Raw genomic sequence first — 19,901 nt, 5'->3', positions numbered from 1 at the left:
CTTGCAGCTTTCACAGCTCTCCAGACATACCAGTAAACATTCATAGTCAATCCTATAAGAATCTATGCAGATTTAAAAAGCTGCATGAACTCTGAATATTCATTCACAAGATACTTCTGAAGACATTTTGTCACACTGTTCCCTTTTAGTAACATAGGATTTAAAAAAGAACTGATGAAATACTTTGTATTTAAGAGATTTCTTACAGAAAGACCTACTAATTCGCTTTCCTCAACATTAATGCGCTCTTGAGAAGCACTGCTTACTCCAAAGAAAGCTCCAGTTCTTCCTCAGTAGCTTTTATCAGGAAGCAGGTTCAAGTTACAGGTTGTAACCTGCTCAGTTCTGAACACATCCAGAATGTTTCCATGGATGGATGAACAACTGTGAAAACAAGTCCTAGTAATATTAGTGAATTCTGCCTCAGAAAAAAACCACTTTTTAACAGATATATGCTTGGTGAAGAAGATAATGAAGTGACCCTGACAGAACCTGGAACACCAACCACACCTCAGTTTAATCCCCATTGTAGAGCCTTACCTGGTGTTTGAAATTCCCTGCCACTCCTGCTGAAGATGCAGTTCCACCACCGCTGCCTTCTGCAGCCGGATGAAATGCGAGCCACACACGGCACACAGACACACGTGCAGTTTGACTGCTGCTTTGTGACCACTACCTAGGGGAATGTGACTTCAAATTTCAGGGGTTTGTGGCTGGCAAGGAAACTTTGCCTGCTCGCATAAAGAAAGGGGCACTTCCCATTCCAAATAATCTTGTTTCATTTGAGGGAAAAATTAAATGTGTGAATGTTCTATTCCTCCTTAGCTGCTAAATACAGGACTGAACCTAATAAACACATCTCTAGGATAAGGGCATCACCCTCTGTTGTTGGGGTTTTTCTTTTGTTTAAATCCACAGGGTTCCTCTTCTCCTCTTTCTCACATATTCAAGATGAGAGAAGCTTCAGCGAGCACAGCTACCAGCATTCCAATTAATTCAGCAGCAACCCCTGTGGACTGCTAACAGCAGACTGCGATTCTGTTTGGATTACAAGGTGCAGATAAGTAATTCCATCCTTAATCTATCACTGTCAATGCTGCTAGGGGAACAACTTCTACCTGTGAGAAGTCAGGCAGAGGAAAAGATAGATTGGGTACAAAAAAAAATATTGTGGGGTAAAAGGACAGAAGAAATAGAGAGGATACAAATCCATTAAGAGTTCTGTGCACACATGCATGCAGAGGCAGGAAATGAGGGAATGGGATAAAGGAACAGGGTGCTAATATGAAAGCAGCAAGCAGGAAGGAGATATCCAGATTCCAAGCAAAAATTTTCAGTAGCAATGAAAATCTCACTTCCAGCATAATCTATGCCTTCCGTTGCAGCGGTCCCAGTGTAAAATGCCGGGGATGTTTGTGACCTGTGAATGCTGATGGATCCCACCACGCTGCAGCCACGATCAATAAACCTCAAGCACATCATCATGGAGCCTCAAAGCCTTCGCTTGGAGACCTGTCAGTAAACTGGGGCAATATTACAAACAGACAACAAAGGATAATGCAAAGATTGCAAAAATGGAACGACGCAGAGACAAGTGAATTTCTCAGAGGATGGAGTGCAAGGCAGAAAAGATGAAAGAGGAGGTAAGCTATTTAGACATTAGAGATGGAGAACATCAATAGCCCACATCTGTTTTATGTGATGGAAGATTTGGGGATGGAAAACAGGGAAAGTAATAATGAGACCTGGGATTAATTTTTCTTTTCCCTTTTAAAGGAACAGTAGTGACTCCATCACTGTATTTTACTACAGGTCATCATCTACAATTGAAGTCTGCCCACTCAGGCTAGTGAAGACCCCTTCATGTTTTTATCACATAGATGAAAATGTTCTACCCAATGGTATTTTATGTGCATATAGAAGACTCCTTTGATTCAGCTATAGGTTCTCACTGATTTTATGTTATTTGCTTGCCTGGCCAGACATGTCACAGGCAATTTATCCCAGGAAAGGTGAAAGAGCTGCCTTCTAAGCAGTCACATTAAAATAAAATGTTGCCATTAAAATATAACTTGGAAAATTTTCTTTTTGACCCTTGGAATGTCCAGTGCTATAACCCAAATACAGATGCATTATTGATTATTCAGTTCTTCCCAACCTTACTCACTGCTTCCCACAGTAAGCACATTCTGTGTTCCAGAATAAACAACTCAAAGTGCAGCCAAGCAAAGTTTATACCCTAAAAAAGGTATGGATTGCTATTAATGGTATGTTTTTTGGTGGCACAGATCCTTCAAAGAAGCTGCAAGGAGGGGAAAACCCAGGAAGTTTCGTGGTTCTCTTTTCCAACTCCTACCCAAATCCACTCACCTGGACTGCTTAAGGAAGACAGAAAATCAGCTCAGAGAATAAAATAAGGCACAGAAATAGTTTAATAGTAGCCAAGGGAGAGCTTTGTAGAAATATTTTTCAAATATGAAAAACAAATAAAGAAATTTACCCACTTCAGAGTGAAAGGATACAAAAATTAACAAGGCCGGGGGGGGGGGCGGGCGCGAAGGAGAAAGCAGCTAAAAAATCAGCAAGCAAGAGAACTTTCTCCGTGAGTACATCAACACTGCCAAACACAAGGAAAAGTGTGCACTGAAGCAAAGGAGAGCGGATCAGCAGCTGCCCGGCCAGGGAAGGAGCGCAGCTCCGCTCCCACAGGGCGCCAGCGGCCTCACAAGCGGCCTGTTCCTGCCGCGCTGACCCGCCTTCGTGGCCGACTTTGAAGCCGTCGCAGCAAAGCTCGGGCCCGGGGCAGTTTCGCTCCTGCCCGAGCCCTGAGGGAAGCGTGACCCAAACGCCGGGCCCGGGGCAGCTCCGCTCCTGCCCGAGCCCTGAGGGAAGCGTGACCCAAACGCCGGGCCCGGGGCAGCTCCGCTCTTCCCCGAGCCCTGAGGGAAGCGTGACGGGAATGCCGGGCCCGGGGCAGCTTCGCTCTTCCCCGAGCCCTGAGGGAAGCGTGACGGGAATGCTGGGCCCGGGGCAGCTTCGCTCTTCCCCGAGCCCTGAGGGAAGCGTGACGGGAATGCTGGGCCCGGGGCAGCTTCGCTCTTCCCCGAGCCCTGAGGGAAGCGTGACGGGAATGCTGGGCCCGGGGCAGCTTCGCTCTTCCCCGAGCCCTGAGGGAAGCGTGACGGGAATGCCGGGCCCGGCGCGAGGGACGCTCAGGCCGGTGCAGGCCGCGCTCCCGCCCCGCGCACGCGCAGCAAGGCGCACGGAGCCGGGGCCCTTCCGCACGGAACGTCGCGTTCCGCGGGCTCACAGGCAGGAAGTGGCGACTTCTCCCCCCGCTCGCCTCTTCCCGCCTAGGGGCAGCCGCAGCTCCTTGCCCGTAACTTTTATCATTTTCTGCCGTGCCCCCAGAGGGTCATTTCAGCCCCGTGATGAAGGGTCCTGTGCTCTACCCAATAACAAGCCGGCTCTCGATGACGTCCTTAGTTGCCAGGCAGAATTCCCCTTCGCATCCCCCGTACCGCCCCGGCGCCACCGGGAGGGGCGGAGAGCCTGTTTTAATTGACAGCGCGACTAGTGGGCGGGGAGAAGCGAGAAAACCAATAATAACTGTGGGTGACCTTGATGAGCAGGGCCCGCAGCCAATGGGGATGGGCGGGCGGTCGCTCGGTTGCCAGGGCCACGCGGTTGCCAAGGCCTCGGCTCAGCGGGGTGGCGGTCCCGCCGCCGCCGTCCGCGCGCGGGCCGGCGCGATGGTGAAGCTCGCTGCCAAGTGCCTGCTGGCAGGTGAGTCCGGCCCGCCCGCTCCCATCCGCCCCGCTGCCCACACGGGACCAGAGCGGGCGCCGCGGGGTCGGGCGAGGCCGGCAGCGCAGGAGGCCCGGCTTCCCACAGCCCCTCGTGGCGGGGCCGCCCCGCCGGAGGAGAGGTGGGGAGAGAGGCGGTGGGAGAGAAGGGAACACCTCAGCTGCCTGGGAACGGTCGCGTGTGTGTGTTATTAGCACTCGGTACCCGCCCCCGCCTAGCACGTGGAGTGAGCGGTGCCCAGGGAGGGTGTGAGGTGCAGTTGGATCGGCTGAAATGCGAGGACAGGATCTGAGAAAGAGGAAAAAAACCAAACCCGAACCAAAAAGATTGTTTCGGCAGTGTGGAAAGGTGGGCGCAGAGACTGGAGAAGGCGTGAAGGGAGCTAGGCAGCTGAGTCCTGTCTCATTTGTGAGCCATGCTTTGGGCTGGTGTGAAAAGTTCGTGTCAGAAATTAGGATGATTCTGAGAGTATGATAGAAAGGTAAAGCCTAAATAAAGAGTAGAAAGTTGAGCACTTCACAGTGGCATCTTTTCCCCCAAACGATTTAGAGGCTAACCTGAGAAAAAAATGGATTATGGAGGTGTTGAAAGTGAGTACAGCTGGCTGTTAGGACTTTGTGAAAAATCTTGTTATTTTTGTCCCTCCCTCTACACTGAAGCTCTGTGCAGCCTCGGCCAAAAGCACAAATCCATAAAACCTTTGTGTGCAGTCAGCTCCCAGGTTTAACTCTTTGTTCCTAATTTTTTCATCTGGAATAAAATGTTTGCCTTTTTAACCTCAGAAGCAGCTGGCCATCAACTCACACAAAGCCAAGTATGGTCTTTGGCAAAGGCAAAAAAATTGATCTCCCTTGTGGCTCTACTGCTGTGAACAGCATGAATATCTTGCCCATCTTCTACACTTGAAACATAGGCATCATTTCCAATTTGGAAGTTTCCTGCTCCCAGTACACTGGCTTTGCTGAAGTCTATCCAGTTTTGTTGTTTAGTGTTACCAAAGGCCAATTCCACAACCATTTTAAGATCACATAGGTTTTCTTTAAATGACCTGTTTATGTCCTTAATCCTTATTGGATCTGGAGTGGCCTTTTCAATTCTGTTCACAGCACAAAGAACAGGAATGTCCTATCCCATATGTCATTCTTCTATGTGCCACAATAATATCCATGTATTATTAAAAATAATAAATTAGTGAAGCAGACCAGGAAAAATAGATTTTCTGTTGCAGAAAAAGCCACTAAAGTGAAAGGGACCAAAGACATGAGTAACCACAACAACCTAAAGGGAACAAGAACACGCAATTACATAAATAGGAGCAAACCCATCAGAAATGGAACTGGGAGCTCTTGTGGACCTAAGGAAATGGTTTTGAAGAGCCAGTGACACAGAATTGGGAGCTACACCAAGGTCAAAAAGAAGAGGGGAAAAGGGCTCTTATTAGCAAAACAGAGACTATTGAATTGACAATAGAAGATGATTCCTGTGTTAGCTCAAGGGTCATTTACAGGCATAAAGTAAAAAGATCTGTTGTCTGAGCTTACTATGGAGACACTACACAAAGGTTTTCATTGTAGAGAAACAGCTGGCAGTAGCAGGCATTTTCAAAAGACTCTACAGATTCTGGCAGAATAACAGAAATATGGATAGAATATATACTGTGAGATGCACTACTGGCACACCAGACTAAACTGAAAAGGGCAAGGAAATTTACTTTGAGGAAGTGTACTGGTGTGATGGGCTTAAGAGGATGGCACAGAATAAAGAGGGAAAGAACACCTGGGGCTGTCAAGTGAAAGAAAGGCAATGCATTAGTTAAGAATTTGTGCTGGCTGATGCCTGCAGTTTGGAGCAATGTGTGCCTCTCTATCTCATTTTACAAAGACAGATCTAATTGTCTATTGAAATACAGAATAGCTTCCACTCAGAACAGAGTGTTGTCTTCCGCACAGGCTTGAGCTGATCAGAGAACAAACAAGCTGACTTACCAGATTTTCCTGTCTAAATATTATGAGCCCAACTCAGCTCAAAGTAAGCAGGCATGCTAAAAATGTTTAAACAAGATCTACATTTGGTTAATGCATCTAGGGGTAATTGTCACTATCCAAAACACCCTTCCTTCTCTGAAATAGTATGTGAGCAGAGGGCTTAACCAATTTCCTTCAAAACACCATTAGGAAGCTGTAATAAAGTCAAAAATATACCCCTTTCTTTGTTTATTTATTAACAACTTAATGTAAAATACTTCCTTTCTGGCTTTATTTATTAACAACATAATGTGAAAGACTTCTATTCCAGGCTTGGCTGTAATGAGTGTGCCTTTGAGGGTAAAGCTTGAAGCACTGAGGTTTTTAATTACTGTTTCTTGTCCTTTTAACTGTCCAGGCTAGCGAGACATTATGTGGAGAAATGATAAGCTCTTTGGAAGCATTAAGTCTTTGTTTAGGAAGGGTTGTGATTTATCATCTTTTTCATGTAGTAATATGGGCATATGTGAGTTCTGTAGAGCCTGAGGAAATGGCCTGAAGTTGTGTCAGAGGAGGTTTAGGTTGGATGTTAGAAAAAGGTTCTTCACCCAGAGGGTGACTGGGCTCTGTAACAGCTCCCCAGGGAAGGGGTCACAGCACTAAGCCTGACGGCGCTGAAAAAGCATTTGGGCAGTATTCTTGAGAGTCACATGGTGTGACTCTTGGGGATGGTCCTGTGCAGGGCCAGGAGTTGGACCCAGTGATCCTTGTGGGTCCCTTCCAACTCAGCATATTCTGTTCTGTGATCCTGTGATTGCTTTGGATCTCAGAGTTTTGTAAGAGCAAGCCAAAGCAGGCAGCTGTCAGGTTTGCCTGGAGTGTTGTGCATGCCATATCAGAAAGCCTTGGCTCTAGAAGAGCAAAAACCAAAGCCCCTTGCTTTTCCTTCCATACAGGGATGAATCAGCAGGCTCTTCTCTCCAGCCATGTGCTTTCTCTCTGACGTTTGCTTCTGTTATGCCCAGGATGCAACTAATGAGCCACCAGCAGCATTGAGTCAGCAAGAGTTGCTCTCTTAGCAGGGTCAGCAAGAAGAGTTCATTGAGAAATGTTACCAGCTTAAGCAGCTTTGTCTCAGTATATAACAAGGATTTGAGTCTGGGGAGATGGATAACCTAAGGAGACGAAATAGCCTCCTAGGAAGCCCAGTCCCTTTTCACATTGTAGTTTTCTCTACATGATAACATATCTGGGAAATTTTAATTCCTAGGTAGGGGCTGTGGAGTAAGCATGAATTTTAGAACAGCAGTTCCACCTTGATGTGGCAGTCGTTTGTTGTTGTGCATAGGTCAGAAATCAGATGTCAGCCACCAGTATGCATAATGGCAATATTCATTTCCTTGTGTGGGTATAACCGTTGAGATGGTTTTGTGCTTCATGTGACAGTTAAATTACCTGTATTCAGAGTTAGAGCATCTGGGCTCTTACAACTTTGATAGTATCAGAACTGAGGAAAAATAAGATTACTATGAAAAAAAATATTTTATGTTTTTGGTTTTGCAGGAGATCCAGCTGTGGGTAAGAGTGCTTTAGCCCAGATGTTTCGCAGTGATGGGGGTCATTTTCAGAAGAACTACACACTGGTAAGCATACAACAGGCTCAGACTGCTGTCTAAATTTTTTTCTAAGATGAGTGGGAAAACTGAGAGGCCTAGAACAAAATAAATATGATTTTAAGTTGAGGCATTCAAGGTGGGATCTTAGAGGGTTTTCTTTCTTGCACCCTGGATTCTGAAGAGAAGCGGTTAACATTCTGTAAGTCTGCATTATGTAGGTGCTGGTGTTGAAACTTAAGGCAGAATAATTCAGTTAATCTTGTGATTTTCCTACTGAACCAATGTTTTCACAAGGTTTTGTGGTGTTAGAGAGCTTCCCCCTTTAGGGACTACTCTATGAAAAAGCACTGCTGAAGGAGAAAGCTTTTAATTCCAACTATTAAATGTGGATGTGGACAGTGTGCTTATCACTGTGCAAACACCAAGATGTGCTGCATAGCCCCAAGATAATTATAATCTACAGAAACTGTTCCCAGATGAAGAGGATACAGTTTGCAGTCTTTCAGTGTAAGAATCAATGGTGATGACTAATCAGAAGCAGGATAAAAATAAAAGTAAATATAAGTAAAGTAAAAAAAGGGAAATATGAGTGTGGAGGAAAAAAACCCCTAAAATATGTTTATTCATTGAAATAAAGATGGAAACCAGAATTTAAGGATAGAAATAGAACAAACAAATGAGCTACAAAGCAGAATGAGATAAAAGGTGGGAGAAGCACAAATAATCTCAGTCCCATATGTTAGCTCATCACATGGTTAGTGCAGAACGTTCGAAGGCGTTAGAGCAGCGGTGTGAGAGTGAGCATAGACCTGCAGACTTCAGCTAATACTCTGAGCTGGAAATAAGCAAATCTCTTTGGTTCTCCTCCTTTTTCCCCCAGCTGAGCAAATCTATGAGCCTTTGACATATTGGTGAGATTAGGTTACCAGAGCTGGGAGGAGTATTGCTGAGTTTCCAGCGGTCTGTGTTTGATGAAATTGTAATGATTCACAAGAATTGCCTCAATCCAATGCACGGTTGGTATGCAGTTGGACAGGCTCTTAAAAACTCTCCTGATCCTCATTTTCCTGATTTTTCTTGACAGACAGCGGGCATAGAATTGTTGGTGAAGGCTGTATCAGTTCCAGAGACAAGTGATAGTGTGGTGAGTTTTTCTGTGACATAAATTGGGTCAGAAAGAGACATCCAGAGCTCAAGCCCCACACAAGTCTCATTCTGGTAGAAGATCACTATGCATGTTCATAGGGCAATTAAGTTGCATTAAGGAAGTGAGGCTGATCATGTATAATTGCTGATACTCCAGGATTAGTTTAGTCTTAAAAGTGTAATTTTTATATACTTATATCCAACACAAAATTTTAAACCAAAGTTATTGCCATCTTTGTTGAGATTCTGTTCTGTCCTTTAGGACACTCAGGTTTAGTTCATGATTCTTGGAACTACAAAAGCTGAAGCTTATCTGTTATTTTTCCTTAATGCCCTATACTCCCACTAATGGAATGTATATAATTTTGTATAAATAGTAGAAGTTACTGTCCCACTTAATGTATTTTGTTTCCAGTAGGGATGGAAACTAGACTTCGGGCCTTGGAAGTAACTCTTTTACTGCTTATACTTGAAAATGGCTATTTGTTTTCTCATACTATCTGGAGTTTTCTCAGTGCGGGGAATTTGTCCCCTAGGGACATGACACTGCTGTACTGAATAAAATGTTGGAGTTACAAGTTGCAGTATTTACTTCCAAAACCTTTCCGTATACTGCATTTTTCTTGGCAAGAGCCTTCTTTCTGTTTCCGCTTTCAGGAATTCTTCATTTTTGACTCTGCAGGAAAAGATCTATTTTCTGAAATGCTGGAGAAACTGGTAAGTCTTATGTAACAGTCCTCTTCTTCCAAAGAAGTGCTTTTGCTTTGAAGATCTGAGCTCCCCAGTCTGGCAGATGTAGCAAACTTTGTCTTTAGTGTAAATGGGAGCAATTACCTCAGTTGCCAACGCATCCTGTTCTACCTCTCTAAAACTTGCGTAAGTACTAGAAGAAATACTTTCCAGAGAAAGGAAAGCAGATAGGCAGTTTTCTTACAAAAGAAATAGGAAACTTTAATGGAGAATTTCTGTGTACTGTTGTTTAAAGTTATTTTTATTTCTTAGAAAAACATCTGTTTTGCTGTGACTTCAACAGTGGGAGGTTTTTTTTGTGTTACGGTGATGTGTTTGATCCAAGAGGATTCATTCTTGGCCTTGAGCATAATCCTGCCCTTGGGTTTTTTCCTTCACATATTTGTGACCTTCCCTGTACAGTTCTCTACTGTGTTATCTCATTTTGAAAAGCAGAACCAGTTAATTAGTGTAAGCTTTCATAAGATGGCTAAGTCAACCTAATGGTTCATTGTCTACAAAAGCGATTCCACTTTTACACTTGCACTAGATCTAGTTTGCAAGGGTCTTCTCTAGAAGCTGGCTCAGCTTCTCAAAGTGGAAGAAAACCTTTCTACTTTTTTCCTAGGATTAATTTTGTGCTGATTCAGCATGAAAAATCAGCTTCCCTGGGGACCAGATGAGTGCCAGAGCTGATACAAAGGGCAGGGCTGCACAGACAGGACTGGGGAGGAAGGCAAAACCACCTCTCCCAATGTCAGTGATTTAGTTGGGTCAATTGAAATGTGAAACCTCAGCCAGGGCATAGGATTCCTGGGTGTTAGGCTTTTTATTTTCATCTTAGCAGCTGTGTTTGCTACATTTACAGCATGGCTGTTGACCACATCAGTTTCATTAGAGCTGACAGTGTTCCTTTCTTGCTGTGCAGTGGGAGCAACCCAACGTCCTGTGCCTTGTGTATGATGTCACTAATGAGCAATCCTTTGACAACTGTAACAAATGGTTGGAGAAGCTGAGGGCTCAAGCAGTTGGGATGCACATCCCAGGTAGGAATGAGTGTGATTCTTGTTATCTACTCCCCTCTTGTATGACAGCAGTTGTTTCTGCTGAGCTGTGGAATAGAGCATTTATTTTAAGTCAGGGGCAGACATAGCTTCCTCCAACTCCTTTGCTTTTATCAAGAAACAGATAAGGCTTGAGTATGTTTCCTTTTTGGAATCTTTTTTAGGTAGTTATAGACTATTTGCCACGCCTACAACTTCTTCAGTTACTTCGACAAATATTCCAGTATTTATGGCGTACAAGTCAGCATTGATGAGCTGGGTTTTTTTTTTCTTTCCTTCCATGTCTTTTTTTCTGTAGGTGTCTTAGTGGGGAATAAAACAGACCTAGCTGATCGTCGAGTTGTGGAGCAGGAACAAGCACACGAGTGGGCTGAGAAACATGGCCTGGAATACTGTGAGATGTCAGTGGTGAGTATCTGCTCCTTTCACCATCTGTGCAAGGGGATGTTGGTAAAGTTATCTTCTCTTTCAGGCAGAGAAAGTTAACTGGGGACTCTCTTCACCTTGTTTGTCATCTAACTCAGTTTTAATCCTTCTTTGGTGAAACAGAGGAGAAATAGTCAAATGCTTATGCCATCTGCAATTGACAGTTTTCTTATTTCTTTACAGAAGGAAATGAAAAATTTTGAGGCCCCTTTCCACATCCTGGCAAAGTTATTCCACCAACTGTACAAAGAGAAAGTGGAAACTTTTCACTCACTAGCCTGACTGGTATGATTTGTTTATCCTCTAAGCTTCTTCTAGTACTGAGAGTCCTGCTGGACTGAATACAGAGAGAAGAAAAAATATGAGCTATTTGCTACTTCATGGTCATCCTCTGGTAATTCAAAATAAACTAGAAATAGGCAAGTAGAAAGACACTCTTTAAAGCTGCTACCTCAGCATTCCTTTCATGTCCTCTAACTTGGTTCTCTGCTCATTGAAAGTCTGCTAGGTTGGAGGAGGCGGAGAGTAAAAGGGGAGGACAGAATGGAAATTGCCAGCTCTTTGCTTTAGTATCTTTTTGTCTGAATAGACTTCCTGCTGCTACAAGCAGGGATTTAGAGGTTTGGAAAAGGAGAGAGGAAGCTGACAGGATGTTTTTCGACTTAAGCCAGCCTTGATGCATATACTGTAGGGCAGGACCGATTTGGCCCTACTCCTTGAAAAAGTATTTTCAGGAGGAGGCTTATTGCCTTAAAATCAACACCTAGAGACTGAGATGTGTGGAGGCAGAGATGGATTTCGGTGTGTTTCCAGGAGCACCCAGAGTTGGAGGCCAGTTTTAGCAGTGTTGCCTTTATCAGTTGTAGGATTGATATGCTGGTGACTAATGCATGTTTCTAATTTCCAGAATCTGTTTCTTTCCTTCGGCGTGGCTCACTGTCCCTGCCTGGTGGGAGCTGTGTCGCGTCCAACCGCTGTCACTTGGTGACGCAGTGCCCTCTGCTGGTCCCAGGTCACAGGAGTTCTCCAGAGGCTGCCACCTCCCTTGAAGTGAGCAGGAAGGACTTCCTGCAGGCACATCCAAACTGGCTTAGCTGCAAAATGGAGTGAAATTGCAAGAATACCTTTTCTATTCTAAAGATGACTCTAAAACTTACCAAAAATTACCTTTTCTTCTTCATGTCTTTATCATCTTACATATTGTTGTGTCATTTTTGTCAGCTGAATTTGGCAATACTGTTCTGATTAGGTTCAGCTCTCAATCTCAAAATCAGAGTCCTCTTATTAAAGTCTCTCTGCTTGTCATTGAATTTCAGATAAAAGACCATGGTTCTGATGTTGCTAGTGGAAACAGAACTAAGGAAATGAAAGACAGCCTGGCTAAGTTACTCTGACTCAGCTGTGTCTGGCTAGAAGTTTCATATTAGAAAGGGTAAAAGCCTAGAGAGAGTTGCTCTATTGTGTGGAGTACTGATGTTCCATGTGTAGAGTCTTTGCTAATGCAGTATGCAAAAGCATCTGTGGTAAGGCACTGCCTTGTAACTGAGCTTAACACCAAAGGTTTCAAAAATTTAACCACTATCTTCCCGATTATGGTAGACTCCCTTGGGCAAGGGAAGCTGAGTTTTGTAAAGACTGAGCACTGAGTGATTTTTCAGGCAGCCTTTTCAGGAATCTGTGTTTCAAGACTTCGATATGTGTGGTTTATAATCATCTTTATGCCCAGTGCTAGGAAAAGTACATTAAATTGAATGTAAGAAATATGGCTGCAGATGTTGTATCAGACTTTATGAAGCACTTCAATAATCTGGAGAAGCAGTGGCCTCATTTCACTGGCAACAGTGTGTTGATGCTGAGAACTCACTAGGGAGCATGAATACCAGTTAAAAAGGATGAGTAGCAGCTGAATCTAAAAGACGTAAAAATAAGAGGTTCTTTTGCTAAAAGCCAACTCAGAAATGACAGAACAAGCTGGGAAAGCTCCTGCTTTCCCCAAAGAAGGAAGGAGACCTGTATGGACTTAGGGTAACTGGAAGACTCACTCTTTTTGAACCGGATTAGCATTACTGGCATTTGTATCTAGCACGGGTTTTCTTGTTAATCCCGGGTGTTTTCTGTTGATTTACATAGGCCTTATAGACTCTTCCTTGCAGATGCTGGTATCTGCACCTTTTATTCTTACTCTGACTAGTAAGAATAAAAGCTATTTTGGATGCTGTGCTGATCCAGTTAAAGAACTAAAGAAGGTTTGTTTTTCTTTGGTATCTCATTTCCCTCTGGTTCTATTGACAATGTGATCATAAAACAAGACACGTATTTTTTGATATTGAAAATAACATACCAGATGTGTATGTCACCTGTGACATGGTGTGTCTAGGGGGAAGAATGCCTTGGGAATAGGTAATAAAATGAATTCTGTGCGATCTTTAACCAGGGAGTCTGTCTCTCTGCACCTGAAGGACCTCCCATAACTTCAAATAAACACTCTAAATGCACCTGTAAGATGAAGATTGGTGAATGCTGGTTTATAAAATAAATGCAGAGGCTGGAGGAGCTCATTAATGGAATGCTTGCAGTGGTGATTTGTGATTTATAGGGAAGCTGCTTTTGAGAAGTTAGTGAAGAAAAATGCAGCCCATGCAGGGAAAGATGTATTGCCTGAGAGAGGAAATGTATGATCTAATTAGCTAACAGTAGGGATTCACCCACTGCCCCTTTTCCTCTTCCACAGGCCACAACCACAATTAGAAAAGAAGTCATGTCTAAAGCATGTTGTCCAACTTGCTTTTTACAGAACTGTTTCAAGCACTAGTGTGGACACAGTTTAATGTCCTTCAAAATAGTGTGTTTGACAATAGCAATCTCATCCCTTTCAAATCTATTTAACAGCGTAATATATTGTCCTTCCTGGCTAATGTGCTGTATAATACCAGCCTGATGCAAGTAGTGGTTGTTGCTATTTTTCTGGCTTAATTGTGACCTTGGTTGTAGAGGCTAGGAGTGAAGAGGGGGTAAAAAACATGGAAGCCAAACATGGGAAGATAGTGGGAAATAGTTTTGTCTCCATGTGAAGGAGTTCAGGGTGGTGAGTAAGTGAGCTGGACCAGCAGGATGAGTAAGAGTCTGGAGCTGTTATTAAGTTTCTCCTACCTGTTTACTGGCAGTCACATCTGTAGAGCGAGGATTTGTGTTTGCTGCTTATAGGCTTAGCATCAGTCTGAATTACAGATGCTGTGGAGAACAGTGGGAGGAAGACAGAAAGTCTGTCTGCTGACCAGGAAGCTTGTTGTCTTCTTACAGCTCCCCTGCTTTGTCCAGCTGTGCAGTGCTGCAGGTGCTCAGCATGAGTGTTACAACACAGAAGAGACTCAGCTCAACCAGGATTGAAATTTCAAAAGAAGGAGAAGGAAACAAACAGGCCTTTAACTGGTTTTAATAGATACATAGTCCATTTTCCTGCTTGCTTGTTTGATTAGACAAAACCATTTCTTTCCTCCCTGGAGTCCCTCCTTCTTACCTTTCCTTTGGTCCTCATGGGTCTGCACAGAATCTCTGTTATACTTGTGCCCTGCTTTACTTAGCTTGATACATCACCAGCTGATTTTTTTTTTATCCTTCTAATTTCTGCATTATCTATTCCCAAAGCTGCAAGACATTTCTTCTTAGATTAATAGACAAAAGGAAACAAAAGTGGAATTTTTAGTCAAATTGTCTTGGAAGAAAAAGCCTTAAGAAGCTGTCTGACATTCTGAAATTTTACTGGAAATTCATTTGTGTAAAGTTGTCGTATTAAAGATGCTTTAATGGTTTTGTTTTGTCTTGCCAGACATAGTCTACTGTGGAGTGAAATTCAGGATGTAAAATTCCATAAAGATCAGGTTTTACTGTGGGAATTAATAGGAGTTTCAAAGCTGATCACACTGTGATAAGATCTGTTAAGTCTTAACAATGGAGTGGTCACTGCTGTTCATAATGAAGCATTAAGTATACTGAAATGGGGCTGTCAAAACAGTTTCTTCTAGAGATTTGTTCATTTTAAAGACTTTAAACTTAAGAAAGGACATCTTTTAAAAGACTGATCTGATAAATGACACCATTTGGATCCAGGGTTATTTCTGATATAACTTCAATGACTTGAAGAGCTGGATTTAGTCTTTTATGCCAATTGACTCCCCTGGGTAAGCTTCATTTCTTTACCCACTATACATCTTGGACCGATCTGACCTGATAGCAAAAGACACATGATGTTGTTGAAAATGAAATACTGCCTTGGGGCAGAAGGATAAACTATGTGGCCTTCTGAGGTCCTCCCAGCAATACTTTCTATAATTCTATTAGATTAAGTGAGGAAAGAAGTAGCGTGGAAAGCACAAAACAGGCTAAGCCATAAACTAGCAATTAAACTGGGAGCTGGGCAGAAAACGTACAATCTATCCCAATTAAGAGCTGTATCTCAAGAGAAACTGGGAGCCTGATGCAGGTGCTGACAGCAGGGAAAACTCTGCATTTCTGTTCTGGAGGCAGCAACTGCTTTCTGCTGCTGCTTATGCAGATCTGTGGGGGTCCTTATGCAACTCAAGGCTGTGCTCTGTTTTTAATAATTACTGTATCTCTCATGTTCAGGTGGCAGTTGCTTGCAGTTGTGGTCTCATCTGCCTACACAAAGTCAGCAGCATCATGTCAGATTATTTGCTGGTGGCAGGAAGACATCCCTATTATTGACACCTGCATGATGGGACCCCTCTCTCCCCATGCATTCTCAGTCCTTTTCCTATCTCATATCTGCTCCTTGGTGGACAGTATCCACCTCTGCTTGCTCTTAACAAGTAATTTTTCCATCTTGCAGATGGTACTCTGTGGAACCTAGGGCTGAGGGACATCTCAAAGGTGGAGTCAGAGCAGGAGCACTTCAAGGGCCATGTTGGCCTCCACAACACCCCTTTTGGCCTAGGGGCACATCATCTCTCTACTCCTCATGTCCTATTTCCTCCTCCTGCTGTCATTTTGCCTGGAGAACAATGTCTTATGTGCCAGTTGCCCTTGGCTCTGTTGACCCAGAACAACAATGCTTGGGGGAGGGAGGAAGAAGAGAGCTAGACTCAGTCTTGAGTCTTTTCAGGGCTCTTTAGCTGTTGTGACTCCCTGTGGAAGTCACCTGAGAGATGGGAGTGTTGCTCAGTTTCCTGGCAGGAGACCACTAACAGAGTCCTGGCAGCCTCATCTAGGCTCTTCAGAGCTTGCTGCAGTGTAACTTTGTCAGACACTGCCTGTTCTCCTTCTAACCTGGGGTTTTGGTTGGAATTTTTGGTAGGGTTTTTTTACTTCTTGGAAGTCTTTCATTTATCTGTCATGGCTTCACGTATTTCCTCCCCTAGAGTTGTTTGTCAAAAGAAGCTTAGAATTGCTCCCTTTCCTGTTTTCTGAGATTTAATCTGGAAATGTTTAAAAGGGAAATGTGACAGAACCTACATGTCAAGCTGGGGTCAGGGATGGGGTCAGTTTGATGAGTTTCCCTCCAGCCAGATATACATCAATTGGAGATATGTGGAGCCTGTGATCCTTCTGCACAAGTGCTAGAAAAATAGCCAATATGAGGGCTGCCAGTTAGGGACTGTGAGGAAAAGGATATAAAGGCAGAAGAATTGACTTCTGTGACCCAGACAGTGGAAAATGCAGGAGCACTAGGGGAACAGGAATATGTAGGAAATATGTAGGGCTGTATTCCTTCATGAAGAGCCCAAAAGATTTGCTGAGGCAGATTGGGAGGGTGGGATTTAGGAATGGGAAAACCTGAGGCTTTTCCTGTCTTTTAGAATGCTGTATGGAAATAAAGTGGGAGGGAAAGTAATTTTTGCATGAGCCACTGAGGGAAAATGAGGATACAGGGTAGAGCTGGATGACCTTGCAGGTGGAAGGGCAAGTGATAAGAATAAATAACTGAAAGGAGATTTTCCAGGCCAAGCTCTCAGGGCCAAGGGCAGACAGGGGGTTCAGAGCCATGATGAGGAAGGCTACTGGTAGCCATCAGTTTAGGTTTAAGATGTAGGGCCTGCATTAGAGCAAGGCAGGAAGAGTTAAAGTCTGTGTGACAGGGTTGACACTGGAATTTGAAAGGGCAGTAGCAAGGATCCAGAATGGTAAACCTAGGAATAGTGTGGGGGAGATAAGCACAGCAAGCTGTGATGCTGTGAGCAGCAGTGGCTGGAGACAGCGCACCTAGGTGAGACCAGAAAAAATAGAGTAGGTATGCTGAGGGCACTATCAGACTATCAAGGTGGAAGAGTGTGAAGAGATGCTGGAAATTCATATTTGAGTACAGCTCTTCTGAGGGAATTTCTGAGTGAAGGGAAATAGATATCTACAACTGGTACCCACACATCTTCATAAACACATTTAAAACACAAAATAATTCCAATGCTATATACGCTATCTCTATTTTCCTTTGCCAAAAATTATCATGATCTTTCTGCTTAAACCCTTTTTTTTTGTTTTTTGGTGAGGGGGAGGGGGAAAGTGGACAACAACACATACATTTATGCCTAATTGTGATGCTGCATCACGAATACATTCAGGAAAGGGAAAGAGAACCTGCACCTCCACCTGACCCGACAGAAATGCCTGCTACTACTTGAGCATTGATATCTCACAACAGAAACTTCACAATCAGTTCATACAGAAAAAGGGATGGAAGGAATATTTTCTGTGTTGGTTTTCCTTCTCTGATTTTGCTAATTCATTTTTATTCCTGTGAAGGATTGCTCTCTCTTAGTCTAACAGTTATGTGTGGCCATTGTGGGCCAGTTATAGGACTTTGTGATGTTGGGTGGCTTCTGTTTGAGGACTGTAAAACTGAAAGTGTTGAGATTCAGGTTACAGTTGAAGCATCAAGCATAAAATCAGCTTGTAGGCACAGAAGAACAGAGTATCTAGGAAAGATGTCTTGCAGGGTTAAGATAATGCTTTTCAGTGCAGTTGTCAGCAAAGAGAGGCTGCAATGAATGTGAAAATGTTAGGAAGGAATTCTGGTGGGTTTGGAAAGGGTAACAAGTATAGGTTTCTTCTAACAGGTAAATGCAGAGGAAAGGATGCTACAAGTCACTGGATGGAGGTACCTGGGGAGGTAATAGAGGAGGTAAAGGAACATTCTTGGACAGTATTGTGGAACTGGATAAGAGCAGGAGGATGGTTCTTGTATGAGCAAAAGCAGAGTAATGCACACCCTGCTCTCTGGTTTCTGTCCCTTTTGAGGTGTGGAGCTATTTCCCTTCAGCAGAGTATGTCATTGCTCTTGATGATCCTCACAGCTAAGATTGCCAGTAGGTTGGCTTTCCGTCTTCACTGAGATAAAAGTGATCCCTGAATGCCATCTTGGTCCACAGCTGTTTTGATACCTGATTCCTTTCCCTGCCCATGCCTTTTGTGTTTTTCCTCCTATCTCTGCATGTGGAGGTCTTATATGTCCCCACAATTCTGCTACACCTCCCATGACACCAGCCATCCCCGTGACCTTAAGACTGCCTACTTCCTCCCATGTACTTTGCTTTCCAGGATTAGAAGCTGTGGTCAGAAAAATAGCCACTGGTCATTCTATCTACTACCACCCTCTCCTACCCCTCTCCATCTGGTGCTAGGGAAGATCTTGTGCCCTGTTCAGCTGGCTAGTTCTGGCACAAAGCTGGACTGGTATAGGAGTGAGAGGGCTGTGCCCATGCTGGATGTGTATCTCTGTGCTGGTGAGGATCATCCGAGGCAGGCACCCTTTCCTCCTTTTATCAGACTGTGCTCATTTATTTTACCATCTGTTTTCCCAGTGCTGGAGATGATGCTGGGGATATGTGACTTGGGGCACTCAGGCAGAAACTGGCCTGCACAAGGCCAGCCATGTGTTTGCCTCCTAGCAATGCAGCGGTCAGCAGCAAATTCTTTGCTGCTGCCTCCTCTCAGTATGGGAGAGAGCAAGTGTGGGCTTGGGTGTGTAGGAGACACAAAGAAATGAAATGTGGCAGGGGGAGAAAGGGAGAGAGGCACTGGGGTACATGTGTATTGGCTGGAGAGAACTGTGGGAAGGAGGGACAGACAGACAGATGGGCAGAGTTGGGAAGAAGGAAGAATGGATTGAAGAGAGGGAAAAACATACAGAGCTGTGCAGGGAGAGACAAAGAAACCGAGTGGCTGGGGGCAGCAAGAGAAAGGCTGTGAAGGAGGGAAAGACAGGCAGATTTGGCAGGGTTGTGGTGTGGAAATCAATGGATTGTCTGTGGGAGAGAGATGTGTGCCAGCCAGGTACTACACTCATAGATAAGTGGATAACTGCAGAGGTAAATTCTGTGTGTGTGTGTTTATACAGGCCTGTGTAAGGGTGAGCTGAATGAATGGAAGTGAGGAAGGGGAGCCATAAGGAAAGAGGAGAGTGAAAGCAGAGCAACAAAAGAACAATGCTAGATAGAGATCAACCCTTGGAATGCAAACAAGCTGGCATCAGGCAGTGAGGAGGAAGGGATTTGTACGAAAAGAAGGGAGACTGCATTCGTTTGTTTGGGGCTGAGGTTTTCTTCTTGGAACCTGAAAGAGATGGCAGGGCAGCCATCAGAGCACTATTCCCCAGTACTAAACAGAAGCATTTTTATGCATTCAGGGCTTGCTGCCAGTGCACAGAGAGACCCAGTGGACCCAGAAATGTAAATGCCACTATGCTAGTGCAGACAGTTTCCTACCTGCTGAACTGCAATTTGTACCTGAGTGTTTGCAACCTGTGGTCTGCCTATTTCAAGAATATCTGCTTGACTATTAGAAACTGTTTAAGATGGCAGCTCAGGTATTTATTTATCCTCCTTTCCCTTTCCTCTTGCCCTTTTCCTCACAGTGTACTCATAACAGGAGACATGAAAAAGCAGTGCCCAGATTCACAAGCACCTTCTTATTTCTTCTGTCTTGTTTCACAGACACCAGTTTACTTTGCTGCCTGACTTGACATCCCCTTCTTCCCTTTGACCATTTGTTTTCTTCTGTACTTTCCTCTGCTTTTTTTTCCTATCTACTTATTTTTCTTCTCCTTCAATTTTCTATAATTTTAAGTTTTTTATTGTCCCTATAACTCCATCCCCCTTTCTCCATTGTGTTCTGAACTAGGAGCCCTGTTTCTTTCCTTC

General features: G+C 44.0%; 2 protein-coding genes across 5 annotated transcripts in view; one reads left to right on the top strand and one right to left on the bottom strand.

Annotated features, from left to right (window-relative positions):
- Positions 1-3,218, bottom strand: part of NCF4 (neutrophil cytosolic factor 4) — a 55,565-nt gene extending 52,347 nt beyond the window's left edge. For 3 of the 4 annotated variants that reach the window (XM_063154444.1, XM_063154445.1, XM_063154441.1), the window contains exon 1: positions 541-3,218. The gene's annotated coding sequence lies outside the window, so the exon portion shown is untranslated. The remainder of the gene's footprint in view (positions 1-540) is intronic. The other variant, XM_063154442.1, reaches the window with a different exon arrangement.
- Positions 3,219-3,686: 468 nt separating this feature from the next.
- IFT27 (intraflagellar transport 27) lies at positions 3,687-14,579 on the top strand. Its single transcript, XM_063154435.1, has 8 exons — positions 3,687-3,786; positions 7,335-7,414; positions 8,472-8,531; positions 9,191-9,250; positions 10,191-10,308; positions 10,625-10,734; positions 10,936-11,037; positions 11,660-14,579. Exons 1-7 carry the CDS (start codon positions 3,753-3,755, stop codon positions 11,032-11,034), a joined length of 561 nt encoding a protein of 186 aa, XP_063010505.1. The 5' UTR covers positions 3,687-3,752; the 3' UTR covers positions 11,035-11,037; positions 11,660-14,579.
- The last annotated feature ends 5,322 nt before the right edge of the window (positions 14,580-19,901 follow it).

The sequence above is a fragment of the Melospiza melodia genome, chromosome 4 (assembly GCF_035770615.1).
Source record: "Melospiza melodia melodia isolate bMelMel2 chromosome 4, bMelMel2.pri, whole genome shotgun sequence".
Lineage (NCBI taxonomy): Eukaryota > Metazoa > Chordata > Aves > Passeriformes > Passerellidae > Melospiza > Melospiza melodia.
The sequence above is the reverse complement of the archived record's forward strand: the minus strand, read 5'-3'. Positions and strand labels throughout refer to the sequence as shown.

What these genes read in the sequence shown, in the direction of transcription:
- IFT27 (XM_063154435.1), top strand. Translation starts at nt 3,753, where the DNA reads ATGGTGAAGCTCGCTGCCAAGTGCCTGCTGGCAG. An exon ending in AGTTGGGATGCACATCCCAG is followed by an intron (nt 10,309 to 10,624) that starts GTAGGAATGAGT and finishes TTTTTTCTGTAG; the next exon opens with GTGTCTTAGTGGGGAATAAA. An exon ending in AATACTGTGAGATGTCAGTG is followed by an intron (nt 10,735 to 10,935) that starts GTGAGTATCTGC and finishes ATTTCTTTACAG; the next exon opens with AAGGAAATGAAAAATTTTGA.